At 44.9% G+C, this 18,109-nt stretch overlaps 1 protein-coding gene across 1 annotated transcript; it reads right to left on the minus strand.

Moving 5' to 3' along the window:
• Positions 1–141: 141 nt before the first annotated feature.
• On the minus strand, positions 142–17,171 carry sgip1b (SH3GL interacting endocytic adaptor 1b; the record flags this gene model as incomplete). The annotated part of the gene is made up of 24 exons (XM_080467050.1): positions 142–826; positions 954–1,112; positions 1,248–1,318; positions 1,564–1,766; positions 2,566–2,698; positions 2,812–2,967; positions 3,219–3,330; positions 3,627–3,683; positions 3,840–3,990; positions 4,078–4,199; positions 5,155–5,916; positions 6,010–6,078; positions 6,156–6,230; positions 6,311–6,381; positions 6,775–6,838; positions 6,996–7,020; positions 7,319–7,330; positions 7,878–7,889; positions 8,356–8,528; positions 9,099–9,150; positions 9,509–9,565; positions 9,726–9,771; positions 11,334–11,397; positions 17,162–17,171. The coding sequence occupies 24 exons, from the start codon at positions 17,169–17,171 to the stop codon at positions 804–806; spliced, it is 2,679 nt and encodes an 892-aa protein (XP_080323176.1). The 3' UTR covers positions 142–803.
• Between the last annotated feature and the right edge of the window lie 938 nt (positions 17,172–18,109).

Below are 18,109 nucleotides of genomic sequence, written 5' to 3' on the forward strand. Positions count from 1 at the left end.
AGACATCTCCGCTCTTCCTTGACTGCCAAAGCGACTCTATTTGGGGGGAATTGAGGCTTTTTAGGTAATCAATGATGAAATGCCTCATTGCGCAGGTTACTCAGGACTGAGGCACAAATATAAATCCATGTGAAAAGCACCTGAAAACCTGAAGTGCTGATGTTGATCCGGTGCTACAGGTCATTTTGAATCGACTTCACTTCCAACTGGCAGAATAGGACGTGACACAGAAGGAGGGATTCTGCTCAGAGGCCAATGAAGGTCGTCACACATTGTGGAACTAAAACTCTTGATCTGAGTAGCCAATCAGATACCACCATCTAAACTATACCTTACAAACCAACCCTAACTACATGTCCCCCCTATGTCTCACCCTTTTGCACCTTATTTAAGATTGTTTTAATAGTATCTACTCTATTCACATTATCTTTTACAGTGCATTTTGCAGTTATAGCCGGTTGGACAAATGAAACTGCACTAAATAAGGCTGGATAATTGGATGGAATCCATAATTACTTTTAAAGTTAACAAGAACAAAGAATCAGGATTGCCCTGTTTTTTTTTCTCACTCCACATAAGCTCGTAGGTGTTCCAAGTGCACAAAACAAATGATTTGCATTTACTTGCATAAACTCACCCGCAGTCAGTCAACTGAATATGGAGTTAAAAAGTCAATTAATTGTCTCTGGTCGAGGAACTCAAGGAAATTTAACGGTTCTAAAAGCGCTAAACGTGGGACGGATCTGAAGTCTTCACAGTCAAAAGCCGTTGATTTTTCATGATTCCGCTCACAACCAGGTCCACTAGTTATCTGCCAAATATTTCCCTGTGAGACAAAATGAAACATGTCAGAGAGCGGAGGAGTTCAGTCAAGAACTGTGCAAAGAGATCAGAGCGTTGCAGAGTAATTCTGCGTACTAACAAGTACAAATATTTCTGATACGAACACTGACCTGCAGCAAATCTCTTCTTGACTAATGAGAGCCGGTAGCCGGTCCCGACCAGCTGGATGTCGCACCCCGACAAGGTGCTTCCCTCGCTGGTGAACTGGACAGAAAGCTGAGAGGGTTTGCAGGGACCTTCGATCATCTGAAACCGGCCCAGGAGAGCACCTACTCCTGCAACAAACACATTGTTTACAAGCCGGCACGGGTGATGTGGTGGTCGCCGTCACACATGCGCTTGTAAGTGAGATGCTTAATCTAAACGACAGGACACAGAGTGATGGCAGAAGTTGGAAGACGAACACTTGCCTCCATTTTCGGACCTGTGAGACAAGCTTGGGATTTTCCACTGTATCGTCTGCTGCTCCGGATTCCTTCACAGGAGAATAATTTCGTGATAAGATGGCTGATATGCATCTGGTCTGATCTATTTGGCGCCTCAAGGTCTAAAAGCTATCCTCTTACTCCATCAGTTTTAGACATGAGCTGAAGACTTTTTTAACAGGAATGTGGGTAATCAAGGCAGTTCAGGTCTACATCCGACACCTGCGAGCATATAAACACTTCATACTGTCCACGGATCCCCACAAAGCTGAGTGAAAACATGGCGGTTCCTCACCAGGTGGCCGGTGGGATCATAGCCTGGAGTTTAGCGATGCCTCCATCCACAGGCACCAAGAAGTGGATGTTGTGCAGCGGCACCGGTGCCCCCATGGCCTCCATGTTGTATTTATAGTCTATTCTAAGGTCTGTGTTATTGGCGTCACCTCGCCAACTCACTGCCAGGTTCAGAGGAGTGGACTGGATCCCCTCCGCTGACACCTGAAGGGGGGAAAAAAGAAAAGAAACAATGGAAGACTGGTGACCGCAGTGGTTTAATTCACATACCTAGTCATCAATTAAATTAGAGGATTAGTCTCTCTGGACTCTCGTCTTGTTTCAGGGGATTGTTTGACCCCCGTCTTCATGACCTCCTTTGTGCCACACTGCATCATTCTCTGCTCTCACCGCTTAGGAGGAATGTGGTGTCCTCAGTCTGGCTGCTGCCAGTTCGTCTCACCACACCGCGCGTTTACTAAACATCTTTCATAAAGCCTCCGCTCCTCGACATAACAGAGTGTTTATGATAAATGCAAACAAGCCAAAAACGGTTGCACCAAATGTCAAAACAAGCACCGCGTCAAACAGCATCCATTGTCATCACAGTGGCCAAACTGTAAACACCAGATCGCACACCATATGACGCTCCTGTCGCACACTGTGACGTTAAACTACGCCTCCCCTCGAGTGTCTACATGCAAAGGTAACGACGGGAGTGTTTTTCCAAATCTCCACTTTGGCCTGAGTTTTCAGATACAATTGTCTCCATTTAAACGAAATGCTCAAACGCATTGAAATATCACAGTTTTTGCTACGTGTTTAGTGTTTGGATTCCTGTTTTGACCCTCATCTTTCTAAGAACCGCGGTTTCTGGATATTGGTACCTGAGGGCGTGATCATGCATTATGAATATGTAAGTACTTTACTATTTTCACTATCCAACCAAATCAAGGACTATTTCCTCCCTCTGGTAGAAGCTTCTGAACCAGCGAAGTACAGACAGAAAGGTAATAGTTCATACCTGATATTTGATCATATCCACATTGTAGTATGTCGCCTGTGGCTTCTGTTCAGCGACTCTCTTCAGGTGGCTCAACAAGTTTGGCATGTTTACCCAGAATTCCTTGGTGTCTGCGCCATCTGCTGCAGAATCGCTAAGAAACAATACATTTTTTTGAGGTTTTGATCCATCACATCAATACCCAACACCACACACTGTGTGAGGAGCTGTTGTTGGAGCCGTTTCTGCCGGTGGCGTTGCTCTTACCAGCACAGCAGCTGTGGATTGGGGAGGACCTGCTCCATTCGGTTGTAGTTGCTGATGCTGAAGGTGAGAATGGGTTGAGTCGGTTGGCTTGCAAAGTGCCTGGTTATGCCCGCGGGGAAAGACAGGACCATCTCCCCGGTAATCTTCACAACACATCTGAGACAGACACAAAGGACCCAGACTGAACAAAATCATGCACTATGCGTCAGATTCCTTTAAATTTTTTTTTAAATATTAAGCGCAGGAGATTATTTCCACATAAAGCATCTTGCCACAAGTAACGTACAAGTCTTGGCTGCCTCTCAGGCTCAGCGACAAATCAAATGCTTCAGAAATCAGTTTTTGCCATTTTTAAACTTTAACAATAATCTGTTCTGACAATCAGTGCATTTGTGATGTGGACCTACTTGCTGGGATCAGCGCCTTTGAAGTAGGCATTGATGGTTTCTGTGAAGGCAGCAGCCACTGGCAGGGTGTCCTGGGGTCCCATGGTAAGTGGACTAGGCCCTCTTGAGCATCCTAAAACACAACATAATCATGAAAAAAAAAAAATCCTCCAACATCTATGTGATGTCTGATTTCACACTATTTTATTTGAAGTTTCACAGGTAAAAGAAGTAAAAAAAAAAATCAACAAAAAAAACTGAACGAAGCAACAGTGGACTTTTTTCTCTGGATGAATGTGGGGTTCTAGCTGATGGTATGGGAGGGGATGAACAGCAATACTCTGGTGAACACAGCGGGTGAAAAACAATGCAGGTGCTTTTTCAGTTCATGCGATTTCGGGGCCACAGCAGCACTGTGGTTCAACTCACCTTCGAAAGCTAAATAAAACCTGCCGTGGTCAAACCACACCAGAGGCTGTGAGGCCCCTGATTGCGCAAAGACATGAGGAGGAGAGAATCATGGAGAGGGACAAGACTGTGAGGCAATGACTCGATGATGAGCGACAAACAACATGTGCACTCAGACTCAGACAGGTAACACTTAACAGTGAACGGGCGAACGGCGTCGAGCTGCCGGCGTACCTGTGGTGGACATGTTCAGGTCCCTCCCTAACGTCGGAGTGGACGCTGCGCTCTGTGAGGTAATGGAGGAGATGGAGGACGAGCTCTCAGCCCGGGCCAGGGGGGCGAAAGGCGGGGGGCTTCCTGAAACTGGCGGACTGAACGGGCGGGTCTGAAGATACAAACACAACAACTGTGAGTAACGTGAAAAAAAAAGAAACGTGGAAAACTGAGAATAGAAAGCGCCGCTCGCATGTACCAGGTCTGTGATTGGTTTCCCTGGAGGCAGCTTTGGTCGAGAGGAAGGACGAGGAGGGGGAGGTGGCGGGACAGGACTGCTTCGAGACTGAGGTGTGGTGGGACGAGCCGGAGAGGAGGGGCCTGCGGTACACACAGTACACACACTGTGGTTAACACTGCTATCAGTTTACAGCCAGAGACATTTTCTTTTAACGTTCGCTCTGGATGATCAGCCTGCTCACTCTGAAATCTCTACTGAGGCCAAAATGTACTTTTTATTCAAGCGCAAAAGATCTTAAGAATAATGTATCACCTATTACTCTTGTGTATTCGGCGATATTTGTAGAACTATACACTTTTGTAACTCTGTACAGACTCAGAATAGTTCTTATTGTGGAAACCTAAAGAAAAGTAAAGATGCTTGTGCAAATATACTAATTTACTCAAGTAAACATAAATATTTTGATCGAATATATTTTCTTTATGTTGATATTGTCTATGTGGACATATGTCTTGTGCAAAGTGAGAAAGTGAAGGTTCTCCTAGTCAAAAAGTAAATTTTAGCGTTTTTTTTTACTAAATTCAAATGTGTGCGTAAAGTCATAATTTCAGGTGTAAATGACAAAAAGCCATACCAAAAATATACTTGAGTACAGATAACTACATTGAATTACAATAGTGAACTACTTGTAAGAGGTGACTTCCCACCTTGTTTTGTCCCATATCAGCGACTGGTGAGACATTTTGCTCAAGTTTGTTTGGTTGAGGTCAAAATAACGCAGCTGCTATTTCACAGCTTCAACACTAGATGTCAGTGTAAGTATCCCATATTGAATATTGGGGCACTAGTGAGGCAGACTTTGGATGCTTCGGGGAAAAAGTGGAGTTGTTTGGTATTTTCTGACAAAAGTATCAGGCAGACAACAATGTCTAAAGCTTGAAATGTGTCCAAACATTTGTTTCATGGAAAGCCAGAATAACCCTGACGTCAGTCCTCCTTGTGGTAAGCTGTGTGACCACTGTATCTCTGTACTGGTTTTTAAGCAAACACCTCCAATCATGTGTCAATCAAAGCAGCCCCAACATGAGTACTCACTGCTGCCTGAGTAGGGTCCGGGGGAAGACATGATAGATCTGTAGGTGGTTGGAGGAAGAGGAGGCGGCGTCCCTCTGAAGCTCGGCGTCAGCTCTCTGGGAGAGCCCCCGAAGTCTGGCATATCTTCTCTCATGTACACACCCTCTGGAGTCCTCTTTCCACCAGCGCCACCCAGGACGAGTGGAGAAATGACCCCGGTCCGAGGGGACCGGCGCTCGGCTGGCAGAGGAGGCACGGGGCTGATGGGAGCAGGCGAGGAACAATACTCCGCGAACTGGAGCACCTCCTCATCGATTGCCTCCTCGTCGAGGCATAGAGGGGGTGAGTTAGAGGGGGAGAAGTCAGGGGGCAGCGGAGGGGCTGGTTCATCAGGGGGAGGAGGTCCGAGCAGGATGGACGGGGGCGAGTCCGGTAGCGAGAAAGGAGTTGGGGAGCCGGGAGAAAACGGCGGGGGCGAAGGTGGGGGTTCATCCGGAGGAGGTCCAGGCGAGAGGCAAGGGGTGGACGGGGTGGATGAGGGCGTGTCTGGAGGAGGAGAGTCCGGTGGCGGAGGGGGAGCGGGTTCATCAGGTGGCGGGGGCCTGTCATCGGCGAATGTAACCCATCTCGGAGACACGGTGTCGTCACTTGTACGGGGGCTGTCCACGGGACCAAACACATCGTCCAGGTCCGGACCCGGGGAGCCTCGGTACGAAGCCGGAGAGAGGACGTTCAGGTAGATGGGGGCAGACCGGCGAGCTGCTCTTCCATTGGGGAGTTCAGCTATAAAGATTGTATCACAGCAGTGAGATCATAGCCGCGACCAGACATAGGACCATAGTTGAAATAATGAATTCTTTTTTAAATAAAATTTACCAGCAAAGTCTGAAGGATAGCCGTAATGATTTCTGGACGGGATGTTTTTTGGTGGAAGCGGAGGAGGAGCTGCGACAGAGGTTAAAACACCGGTCAGCTCAGCACTCCTGCCAACATACAGTAGACCAGTGATGTAATCGGCTCACCTCCTGTTGGGAAACTTCTGCTCAGCTGCGATTCTGACCGCGGTCTGGAGTCCCCCCATGCATCAGCCGGGACCACTGTCATTGCACAACAGAAGCAGTTAGTGCAACAATTCCAAACTCAGAAGCACGTCGTGTCAGGCTGAGAGGGAACGGACCATCGTATCTGGAGTATCTGCTGTCAGACGGCACCCCGAAAAAGGCAGGGATATTCTGCGGCAGCCTTTCACTGCAGGACGAGACAAACACCAGTCAAACACAAGGCTTCAGGTCTTGAAGATATACCACATCTGCACAAGTGCAGATCTACAACTTTAAAGATCCATAAAATAGAAAAATCCCCTCAAAGTGCAATAAAGCCAAACCTAAAATCATTTTTGTCTAAAATATAATTAACCTGCTTTGACTCTCTGACTTTTCATAATGCCACAGAGATGTCAGCCAATCAGATTATTTCAATTAATTGCGCCATATAGACACAAACGCCTAATAGTGAGGGCATGAAACACCTACAGACACTGGTACTGATCTGTTTAGAGATGATTTGCGTCTTCAAACCAAGCTTGATAGAAAGTGTCAGATATGCGACCATCCTGGACATATTGCAAACAGAAACACAGACCTCTGCGTCTCCGGAGCAGGACTTGGTGTTGGGGTGGAGCGTCTTGGTCTGGCGATCTCCTCGCCTACAAGAAACATAAAGTAAAGCTCAACCTTTGCTACTGTATTGGCAGCATGTGGAATTGAGAAGTCGACCAGAGAGGACTGTTTGCCTGCACAGTGCTGTTCGGTCAAAACATCACACAGAATCTGAAGTAAGTGTCACCGTATGGATATACTTACAGGACAAATTTCTTTTTATCTGCCCCTGCAAAAATAAAGTCCACACAGAAGATAAATCAATGGTATGAACGATATCATGTTAAATGTACGACACAAACATTGCTTGTTTTGAAACTTTTGTGTTCTTAAACAACATTTTCTTTAGCAGATAGCTGTCTGTAAACATTACATCATGTCATGCTGAACCATAACACTCATATTTTTTATTTATTTTTTTTGTTCTGAATTTCCTAAATGAACAGGTCACCCTGCAGAGATCATAAAAAGCTGTGTTTTCAGGCTCTCGGCTCTGAAACTGCCAGCAGATGGAGAGACAAACTCACCGGACTGCGTCTCTGAGACCAGCAAAAAGGAAGAGAGAACAGACCTGGGTCAGAGAGTGAGTGACAAATCAGTCAAATGGACACCAACTAAAACTGCACACACCGCACCTCTTTACTTCCACCGCAAAGCCACAACAATGCAACAAGAATCGTAACACACAGCCGAAGATGGGAACACGCAGAGCTTCACACCGACTGTCGCTGGCATATTGGCGTGGAAGAGCCACTGAGGCCAGATCGATACGCTTGGAGCTGCATGTGTGTTATGTTTGCTTTGCATTACGTAACACAGATGCTTTGCCAGACAAGTAAAGTAAAGCTGCAGCGAAAGCAGACAAGAAAAAAGGAAGTTGGCAAAAACTGGATAAAGAAAACATGATTTTTTTTTTTTGTTTATTTTAACTGCATGCAAGAAAAAAGGGGGAGCCGTTAGGATTATTTAAATGAACACTGTCACGGTGGTAGGAGCATTTCAATCAAGCATCTTCACCAAGTGAGAACATGCCACGCAATCAGTCTTGGCGGCGACGCCAACGTGAGAATGCACAAACAAGCTTACCGGACTTCTCTTCTACAAGATGACAGCAGAGGTGTGAGAGGAAACGACAAAGGAAACAAGAGTTAAACAGAGTAGAAGCAAGTGTTAAAAATAAACGACTGAGACTGAGCGTGGGGTCACAGTTAGTCGTGATGAAGACCTACAGCAGACGGGCACATGTAGTACTGGAGGGGCACAGTTCAGCATGCATGTGCTTGATTTATCACATCTGGTATGCAATGACTAGCAGCAGAATTTCTGCAGAGCCTCACGGTGACACGGTCATTAAATCCAAACGTGACGATGCAGGAAGTCAGTAAATGCGGTACTGTGGCCCTGCGGGATCAGGAGGGCCTAGCTCTGGATGAGGGTACGGGACTCAGGAGAGAATTATGTCAATGAGTGTGCCCCACAAGCAGTGCGGTGATTTATGTGCTTTGTGCCCTTCAGAGCTGCGCAGCAGAAGAAGAGCTGAGCTCAGAGTCTCAGCAGCGCTCACCAGAGATGGAGACAGCGCCAGGCCTCCCACTGAGGCTTTTAGCTCATCCATAGATGGAAGGGCACACTTGGCGCTGTCCGACACCAGCGGCTTGATCTTGATTTTGAACTTTTTCTTGCTGTCCTCGTCTTCCTCCGAGTCACTGGAGGAGAAAAAGTGTTTTTCTTTGGCGGCTGGTGAGGATTTGTCAAGGACAAAGTGGAATACACGAGGTACGAGACAGGCACTAATTCAGCATTAGCACCAGGAAAAGCACTGGAGCACAAGAGTGACACATCCGGTCTGGATCTCTGTCTAATTCGTCCCAGTTAGCAGTATCACACCTGCTGTCAGTGACCCTCCTGCTCGGTCCCAGCTAAATCATCTTGCTCAGGCAGAGTCTCCATAGTGCCTGCGCTTTATGGGTCCAAATCAAATGTATAGGTGTGGACACCTGCGGGAGCAACAACTTAAAATACCATTGACCTGAGTGTCATTGGTTAATTAGAACTGTTGCTGTGTGACAACGAGAAAGCCAGTGTCGATGTAATGTGGCTCTGTCTGGCTGCCCTACTGCTCCTTTCTTCTTCTTCTTTTTTTTTTTGCCTCTGCTGGGACCCACACATGCAACGACTATTGATTTGGCCTATTTAATGCTGAGAAGCACTCTGCCAATGAGTCACTCAGCCAAACAGGTCAATAGTTTTGCAGAAGAAGAGTCCCAGGACTACTGCTGCCCCTTCTCACTAAAAGGATATCATCACCCTCGTCACCAGGCCGAAGGCTGAAGCCCTCCTCATCAACATCAGGAGAAGCCTGCAAGAGAGAGAGAGAGAGGGAGAGAGAGAGAGAGAGAGAGAGAGGGAGAGAGAGAGAGAGGTGACAGTCATATGTAACCCATCGTACGCTGTAACAAAGACGGGAGCTCTTCAGCGCTGCATATAAATGTAGATTAGATTTCACAGATGTTTTCGCTAAGATGCTCAGCTTCCTGGCTCAAGCTCCCACTGACTCACAGGAAATCCAGCTATCGCTCTATTCACACAGACCTCTCAGTAAATTTAAACCTCGCCTCACGCGACACTGATTGCAACGGTATGACGACTGTGTCATAAAAGAGCTGCACAGTCTCGATGAAATAAAAAAAAAAATAAAAAATGATGCAGACACTTACATATCTGTCCCAGTCGATTTCACCATAGAAACCATTGGGAGCCCCGTTGGCTTTTTTCTACCATCAAAGAGAAAGATATCATAAGACGAGGGTGTATTTAGTTAGATATTCTTTTGCCCTACAAACAATCTGTCTGCGTTATTAAGCCACTACTCTATGTTAAACAGGAGCATATAGAAGCACGGAGACTTTTACTTGAGCTCTCAAATGTACTTACACTTCCTTTCTTCCCACTTCCACTTCCTTCTGTGTCAGGTGAGCTCCTGTTTGAATTAACAAAGCAACAAAGACAAACACGTATGATGAACATATATGTATAAACATTTACACAGGGGATAAGGCTCAACACCTCATAATGTTCTACAAAAAAAAAAAAAGGATGTGCATCATTTCATTGTATTTTAAAGGACATCAGTGAAATAAACAAACCGAATGATTCTGAAGGAAAGTCATTCTGGCTTGCAGTGTGTCAACACTGAAGTTAAAGGAAATATGATACGTGGTTTACATTTTAATTTTACAAATAAAAAACTAGAGAGTGCGGCGTGCAAAAGTATTCATCCCCCCTGAGTTTATACTTTGCAGAACCACTTTCAGCTGCAGTCATAGCTGTAAGTCTGTTGGCTTTGTCTCTGCCAGCGTTGCACATCCAGAGACTGAAATGTTGGCCCACTTTTCCTTCAGTCAGATTGGATGGAGATTGTCTCAACAGCAATTTTCAAGTCCTGCCAGAGATTGTCAATTTGATGAAAGTCTGGATTTTTGACTTGTTCAGCCTAAGACATGAATGTGCTTGGCTCTAAAGCTTTCCATTGAGGCTGCATGTGTCAGGTCATTGTTCTGCTGGAAGGTGAACCTCCACTCCCGTCTCATGTCTCCAGCCTCCCTGATCCTCCTCAAGAAAAGCATCCCCACAGCATGTTGCCGCCACCACCATGTTTCAGTGGGCGTAGTGTGTTCAGTCTGATGTGCAGCGCGAGTTTTCCACCACATATTTTGCATTTAGTCCCAACAAGTTGAGTTTTGCTGTCATCTGACTAGAGCTCCTCCCTCCACAGGTTGGCTTTGTCTCCAACACGACTTGGGGCAAACTGCGAGCGGGATTCCTTCTGGCTTTCTTTCACCAGACTTTTTTCTGTTTTTGATTTGTGCAGTGCAGACTGAGAGATGTCCTGCCTCCAGATTGTCCCACCTGAGCAGCTCCCCCCAGAGTCACCATGATCCTCTCAGCTGCTTCTCTGACCAATGCTTTCCTTGAACGGCCATGTCTGGCTAGGTTTGTACAGATGATGGATCGCACGCTGCTCTGTGAGATGTTCACAGCCTGGTACGTTTTTATTTTAATAACTTATCCCTGCTTTCAACTTGTCCACAACTTTCTCCCTGACCTGTCTGGAGTGTTTCCTGGTCTTCATGATGCCATTTTTTTTCCACAACTGAGGGCTTCACAGAACAGCTGCATTTATACTGAAATTTTGGAAAGCACGTGGTTGCGCTGCATTTTCTTCCGGGGAATGAGAGTAAAGGAAGATGAATATCTTTGAATGGTAAAGAAATGTGGAAACATTCAAGGAGTATGAATACTTTTAAAAGCCGCTGTATGTTTCTTTTACACTTGCAATATATTCAGTTTCAAGAAAGTTTCCATTTAACATGATAATGGTGAGAAAAGGCATCCGTACTCCTGGACTGATTTAAACAATTTACAAAGGAACACAAGAACATTGGAGCACTTGTGGTTTGACATGCGGTCCTCTCCTTCCACATAGCCATGTACAATGTGATGAATTTGGAGTTTTGCGGTTAAAAGTTTGAGGAAACTCACGTGGTGTCTGTGTCCCTGTCTTTCCTTCGTAGTCCCAGGGCTTTCCTGGTTCGGTTTTTCAGTCCTGATGCAAACAGAAAGGGAGAAAAACAACATCACAGCAAATCAATCTAAAGTTTTAGACTTCGATGCAACACAAGTGACCAGATCAATAAAATGAACATGAAAGCAAAACTGAATATAGAATTCTGCGGTTGCACAGGAAATACAGTAACCCCTATATGCTGCGGTGATAACAAGCAAAATTCATTTTCTCATGGTTTTCCAACAGAAGTGATGAAAGTCTGTCGTCTCTCTCAATTTTTAAAAAGTGTGTGACCCAAAGAGCGAATCAGAAATCAAACCCTATATAGTCCCATTACATGGCGCCATGGGAGGAAGTACTTCCTCCTCTTCTCAAGATGGGCATGCGTGGGCGGCATGGTTTTAGGCAGAAATCTGTGATATGGGTGTCCGACCAAAAAATCAGGGTGTCCAAAATTTCTTTGGTAGGCGACCAATGTGGGTGGGGGATGGGAGGGGATGGGGGGGGTTTCAAAACAGACTAAATTGTGCACTCTAATGCATTCTGGACTACTCAATACTACATTGTGACATGTAGATTTTGCCTCTTCTCAGTAATATATTTCCTGTTCTCCCTGACATTATTGCTAATGCATCCTATATCTTTTCTTGCACTGTTTAAATGTTGACTCACCTCACTCCAAAGTTCACTACATGTGCTTGTTTATGCCCCCTGTAGTTGGCACATTGCTTCTACCTGCACCCCTGAATTGAGCACCTGTAATATCATCTTATTAGTTTTTAATTAAGCATTGTATGCTTATTTGTTATCTGCATGCCACCTATAGCTCAGTCCCAAGGCCTGAGAATGTCACAGTCACACAATTAAATTGGCAGGATTGTCAATCAAAATCAACATTTTCACAGCGTACAAGTTGATTTTCAATGAAAAACATAAATGATGGAGAAAATTTCAAATAGGTGTCAATATTTTGGAAAAGAAAAATGAGATAGATCATAGGTTCATATAATTAGGCCCACCTGTGTGGATTCTACAGACAGAATTCCTCAGCAACTTGGAAAGAAAATTCCTTAAAATTCCTCCTCTCTGCTTCAGCATTTCAACGCACCAAGATGAGTCAGAGAATTGCGAACCAATCAAGAGGCCGCCTTTGAAAGAGTATATACCGCGTGGTATCAACTGACCAATCACGTGTCGTAATACAAAACCGGTAGTCAGTCGCGAGTTGTGTACTCGAGTCGATGATTCACTATTTTTAGGCGAAAAATTATGGATTTTGACAAAATTCGACGGTGACAAGTCGTGATGGCCATTAGGCGCCGTTTTTAGACGGCTTTGAACAACCCGTGTGCTATTTGTTCGGCCGTCTTTTCCGAAAATTGACCGTCCAAATGACGGCCGGACGGCTCGCTGCCTAAAAACCACGGTGGGCCGGGGACGGGCCAGCTCGCACAGACACAGCAGATTCTGAATGCAGCTCATATGATCCAATAATTCAAATGGATGAGAATCAAGAAAAAAGCTGGATTTGGGGCAATAAACTTTGAATACAATGTTTCTGGACCGACGAGACCAATGTGAAAGTGTTGAAAAGCTGTATGATATGACCAGCGTCCTGCCCTCACGCATTGAGCCTCAACATAAACCATGCTGATGCAATTCTGTCCAGTGTCTTCCTTCCCGACGATAAAATAAAATCGAGAGGAAACAACAACCAAAGGTTGATCAATGTGTCCACTTCATTAGCGAAATTCAGGGGGGAGCAGGGAGAGATCTACTACTACAGCCCGTCAGCCAGACTGAATGCCAAGACCCCTGCAGCACTGACAGTTGGCAACGTGCAGAAGCAAAATCCGAATGGCTGAGACGCCAGGGGGGAAAACGACACAATTCAACATGTGAAAAACCCAAAAAACGTTTCCCGTTGTTGAGCGTTTGGTGCAGGTTTACTGTGTCATGACAGGAGTTTGTGAGGCCAATTGAGAAACCGGTAAATGATTTAATGAACAAACTCACGCGATGCATCACTCAAACTGGAGAAGTAACAGAATCTCTATTAAAATTAGAACAATTAGAACAATTACAACTTAAATTGTGGCTTTGTCTTTTCTTCCAATTTAAGTTTTCTCATTACACTTGCAAACCTTTTTATTATTTTAAACTATTGTTTGTAAAGTGTGGACTGGCAGGAGTTCAGCATGAGTATTGGCAATGCATATTATTGCATCCTGTCTTATGAACTATAATGATGTTTATTTAGGAGGATCTATGACGGAGAGAGAGAAGAATCTACAAGGTCCATTATAGGTGAAACTCAGACGCATACGCCTAATCTGAAGTCAACAATAACCACATACATAACATAACAGTATAATCTGGACAGCAGAGGAAGATTACCTCAACTCAAAGAATAAATACTCATAGTGAAGCAACAGTTGGAAGCTATTGCAAACGAATGAGCATCATCATGAAAGTCACACTATGAGGGTGAATTTGTGAATTGCGGAAGAGGAGCAACACTATTTTAGATTGCATTCACTCTGTTTGAGATATTTCAGGTATTCCGATATAAAGAAAAAATAAATAACTGTGAACCTTTTCAGGTGGGACTCGCACATTTTTGCATTAAATCATAGAGTAAAATTTTAACGAGTCATTTATAAAAGCTTATTATGCCATTCCGTCCTGATTGAAATCAAGCCAGGCCCTTAAACTTATACTCTTCTTCTAAAATTCAATTGAAAGGCAACATAAAAAAGAGTAATAATGTCCACATGCTTCAGTTTATGGGACTAAGAAGAGCCAAACAATGTATTGTTCTTTTCTGTGAATCATTAGAGCAATTCTTTTAATCTATACCATGAATTTAGTGTCCAATGTATTGTATTTACTGCTCCTATTCATTAAGTTAAGTTGTCAGAAAAGCCATTTGTGAGATCTGCAGAGTGAGAATGTCCCACTGAACTGAGGAGTTGAATGATTTGAGCTGAGCGTCGCGCCCACAGAGAAACATACTCTGGTTTGATAGACAGGTGAGTAGGTGAACACTTTGTTTAACAGCTGAAACAGATGAGTTGGTTTGTTTTCCTCACAATTCTTAGTCAAATTTGAAATAATTGCCAATAACGCCTTTCGAAAAAACATCTCAAGACTTTATTTGGTTTGAAATCCACAAAACGATTCAATAGTAGGAGGGACAAATTTGACAATCAAAATCTGTGAAGCATATCCTATATAGAACTTATGAATACTTCCTATGTGGGTGCACTGGGCTGGAGCTCAGTATCGCCTCCTACTGAAGGACACGTCGGAGTCTGTGATGTTTTAGTGACTCGCTGGGCTGCTCAATAGCAACAAATTATCTCTGCATCATGACTCTCCGTCGGCAGAGGCGGCTCTGCACCGCGAGCCTCTCTCTCCAGTTGTGACCCGCACGTGTGTCTCCAGGAAGAATTAAAGAATCCATCCCAACACTGATCTGTAACAAACCGGCTGGATTACAGCGACACAGACCAACATGAGCAGTCTGCTCAGACACAGCGATGCAGACTGCACGCTGCATGAGGGCTGTTTTTCTAACCCATTTACAAAGTTTGCCCCGGAGGAGAGCCTCGTTAAACAGAAGGACTCGCCGTAAATAATGATATTAAAACCAAAATAAGCAGTGTGACGATAAAGAACTGAGGCCATTGAGATGGTTTGGATGAAAGACAAGGACCAAGGAGAATTTCAGACACATTTAGACTATTTGTTTGCTGAGACCACTGCAGGAATCAGACATGATAAAAAAAAAACATTCTCTTTTATATAACCTCTGACCAATTGTCTTTGTGGCAGACTGCGGTGCATCATCACACTCTCATTAATACAACTTTGAGCAATTAACCTCTGGAGCACAGTGGTTGGATTTTAAACTGTGCAAGAATTTTGGGGATGGAAGACTTTCACCTCGTCGTGCATTTATCAAAACTATGCTTTAGAGCTGGGAGAGTCAGAAAAAATATATATTCCATGAAAAAAATTTAATTAAATAGAAGAAAAACAGGTAATATTGCTATTTATGGCAATACATGTAAAATCAAGGATGGATGTTCAAAGTTACCGTGTTAAAGATTTCACAAAAAGCTGCTTCCATGTGTTCTGCGTCCTGCACTCAAAGAGTTTTGGCAATTTTACTGTCCGATTAGCAGCTGGTTGGAGCTTCGGCCATTTCTGTGCATTTGTTATGCATTCAGCTGAACCTAATGCTCGTCATCAGTGCATGGAGTCCTCGACTTTAAACCTTTTGTACGTACGATTAATTTCACAAAGAAAGGTAATGCCTCCCATTCTCAGCTCCAGTACAGTCGCATGCTTCAGCAGACGACTCAACTCTATAGTAATGGAGTTCCCATTAAATATTAAAACAAACCGGAGAGCAGAGTAGAGTCACTCCTCTCTGTGCTTCAGGTGAAATAAAAAGAAACCCCAACAAATCTGCTATTTTTTCAGCATTAACTTAAAAGTAACAATACCTACTTAACAGCCCATCAGTTTGTAATGACATGGAGGGAATATCGAATGAGGAATAACAGAGGTTTTAGAACTCATTTCCTTTTTTTGCACGCTTCAATGCAAGATTCAAAACTCCGTGGAGCATTGTTCACGGGATTGCATAAGAAGTTTCCGGCAAAAAATAAAAAATAAAAAATCGTGCCAGACATTAACAATAAGCTCCAAATATTCTCTTACACCACTGAAATATATTTGAGACTCTTGAATGTGGTTGCATGATGCGTTATACAGCCTTTCCTCCTTTTAAATGTTTCCTGCATTTGGATTTCCTGTCTCACATTCCGGCAAGTTACTTTTCATAACGTCCTGACTGGCAGAGGCCGCAGAGAAAGAGGGAAATCTAATAACGCAATCCCTGTTCTGGGGAAGTATCAGCAGTAATTCATAGAATCACAGAGATAAAAGTAAATACATGGCACTTTAAGAATAGAGAGTATGAATTTAAGTTTTTTTCTCAACACACTATTTAGTTGTACGGCTGCCAAATCAACTGCAGCCATGTTTAATTTTAAATTTCACAAAGAGGACTCAGTATTGTATTATTATCACTTCCTGTGTGGCGAACATAGCACGTGAGGGGGGTTGTGGCATCTGAGTTTAGTATGAATTTCCTCAAGCTTGTGATCTGAGTACAATATCGTGGCAGACTAACTGCAGGCCTTTTGCTAATAATAGCCGGCTTCCATTACCACGTAGGCATTAATGGATGGTCAAGGCCCTGCATCTGTCCTCCGCGGGTGTGTATATGATTAAGCCATTACAGTTTCCTGTGTGCTGCACTTCATTCAAGTCTTAACTTCGGTGTTCTTTACTTCAATTGGTGCAGGTCTGAATGAATGAATGAATGACTTGTAGGATGCTATAACAGAGGTACTATATGTGAGAGCAGCTTCTCTAAGTTACTCTCTGTGCAGCTTTATGGGGTTCAAATCAAACATAACCGTGATCTCAATATACACACACACACACACACACTAAAGCACACACACACGCACACACACACACACACACACACACACACACACACACACACACACACACACACACACACACACACACACACACACACACTAAAGCACATCACCACATACAGGCCAATACTGCTGTCAGCTCAAATACCTTCCCAATCATCACAGTTACAGATCACACACACACACGCGCGCGCGCGCACACACGCGCGCACAGGAGGACACACAGGACCAAACTGTGGTGGAATAGAAAGGGAACGAGGAGTGCACAGATGACTTACCTTGCATCATGGCTGCAGATTTTCATCCTATGTTGCCCTCTGGTGTGCAGGCGGACAGGAATGGAGAGATCCGGCCGGTCAGAAGACGCCTGGGCAGGGCATTGCTAATTCCGCACGGCTCCCCGGCGAAGCACGATGTTGATTTCCTCCACCCCCGAGGGCCCGACTCCCAGACACCCGCACGGGCAGGCAGGCCGGCGGGGAGCAGGGCGGCTGGAGGGGTGGGGGAGCCGAGAGGCTGCAGAGCTGCTGCCGAGGGGACGGACTCACGAGAGATGCCCGAAAAAGACGACGGAGACCCCGGGAAGGAGGGGAAGGGGAGGGGTGTCCTCTCTGCGTAGCGCTAGGCCCCAGACGCCCGAGCTGCACCGACACACGCCATCTCTGAGAGGGGGGATGCTGAGGAAAGGCAGAGGAGGAGGAGAAAACACACACACACACACACACACACAAACACACACATACACATCCACACTCACACAGAGCGCTGAGGAGAGATAGAGAGGCAGAGAGAGGCAGAGGAAGACTGGGAGAGAGGGAGGGAGGGAGGGAGGAGGGAGTGGGAGGCTTGCTGATGTCACATCTGCACTAAACCAATCCCTGCAACCATGGTCACATGGCTCCTGTCCCCTCAGTACCTTTCAGCCTGGAGCACACACACACACACACTCACACACACACACACACACACACACACACACACACACACACACACACACACACACACACACACACACACACACACACACACACACACACACACACACAGTCCAGTTATTTAAGCCAAACGCCTTCTCTCAGTGTTGCAGGTACTGATTGTTATGCTGTGTTAAAGTAAATACACACTTCAATTTTTGATGAAATATGAAGTCAGCTCGAGCTGAAATGTCAAAATGTATATGCCCACTTATGTTTACAGGTGACTGTATATAGAACCTGTACTTTGAA

The sequence above is a fragment of the Lipophrys pholis genome (assembly GCF_963383615.2).
Source record: "Lipophrys pholis genome assembly, chromosome: 1".
In the NCBI taxonomy this organism is placed as follows: domain Eukaryota; kingdom Metazoa; phylum Chordata; class Actinopteri; order Blenniiformes; family Blenniidae; genus Lipophrys; species Lipophrys pholis.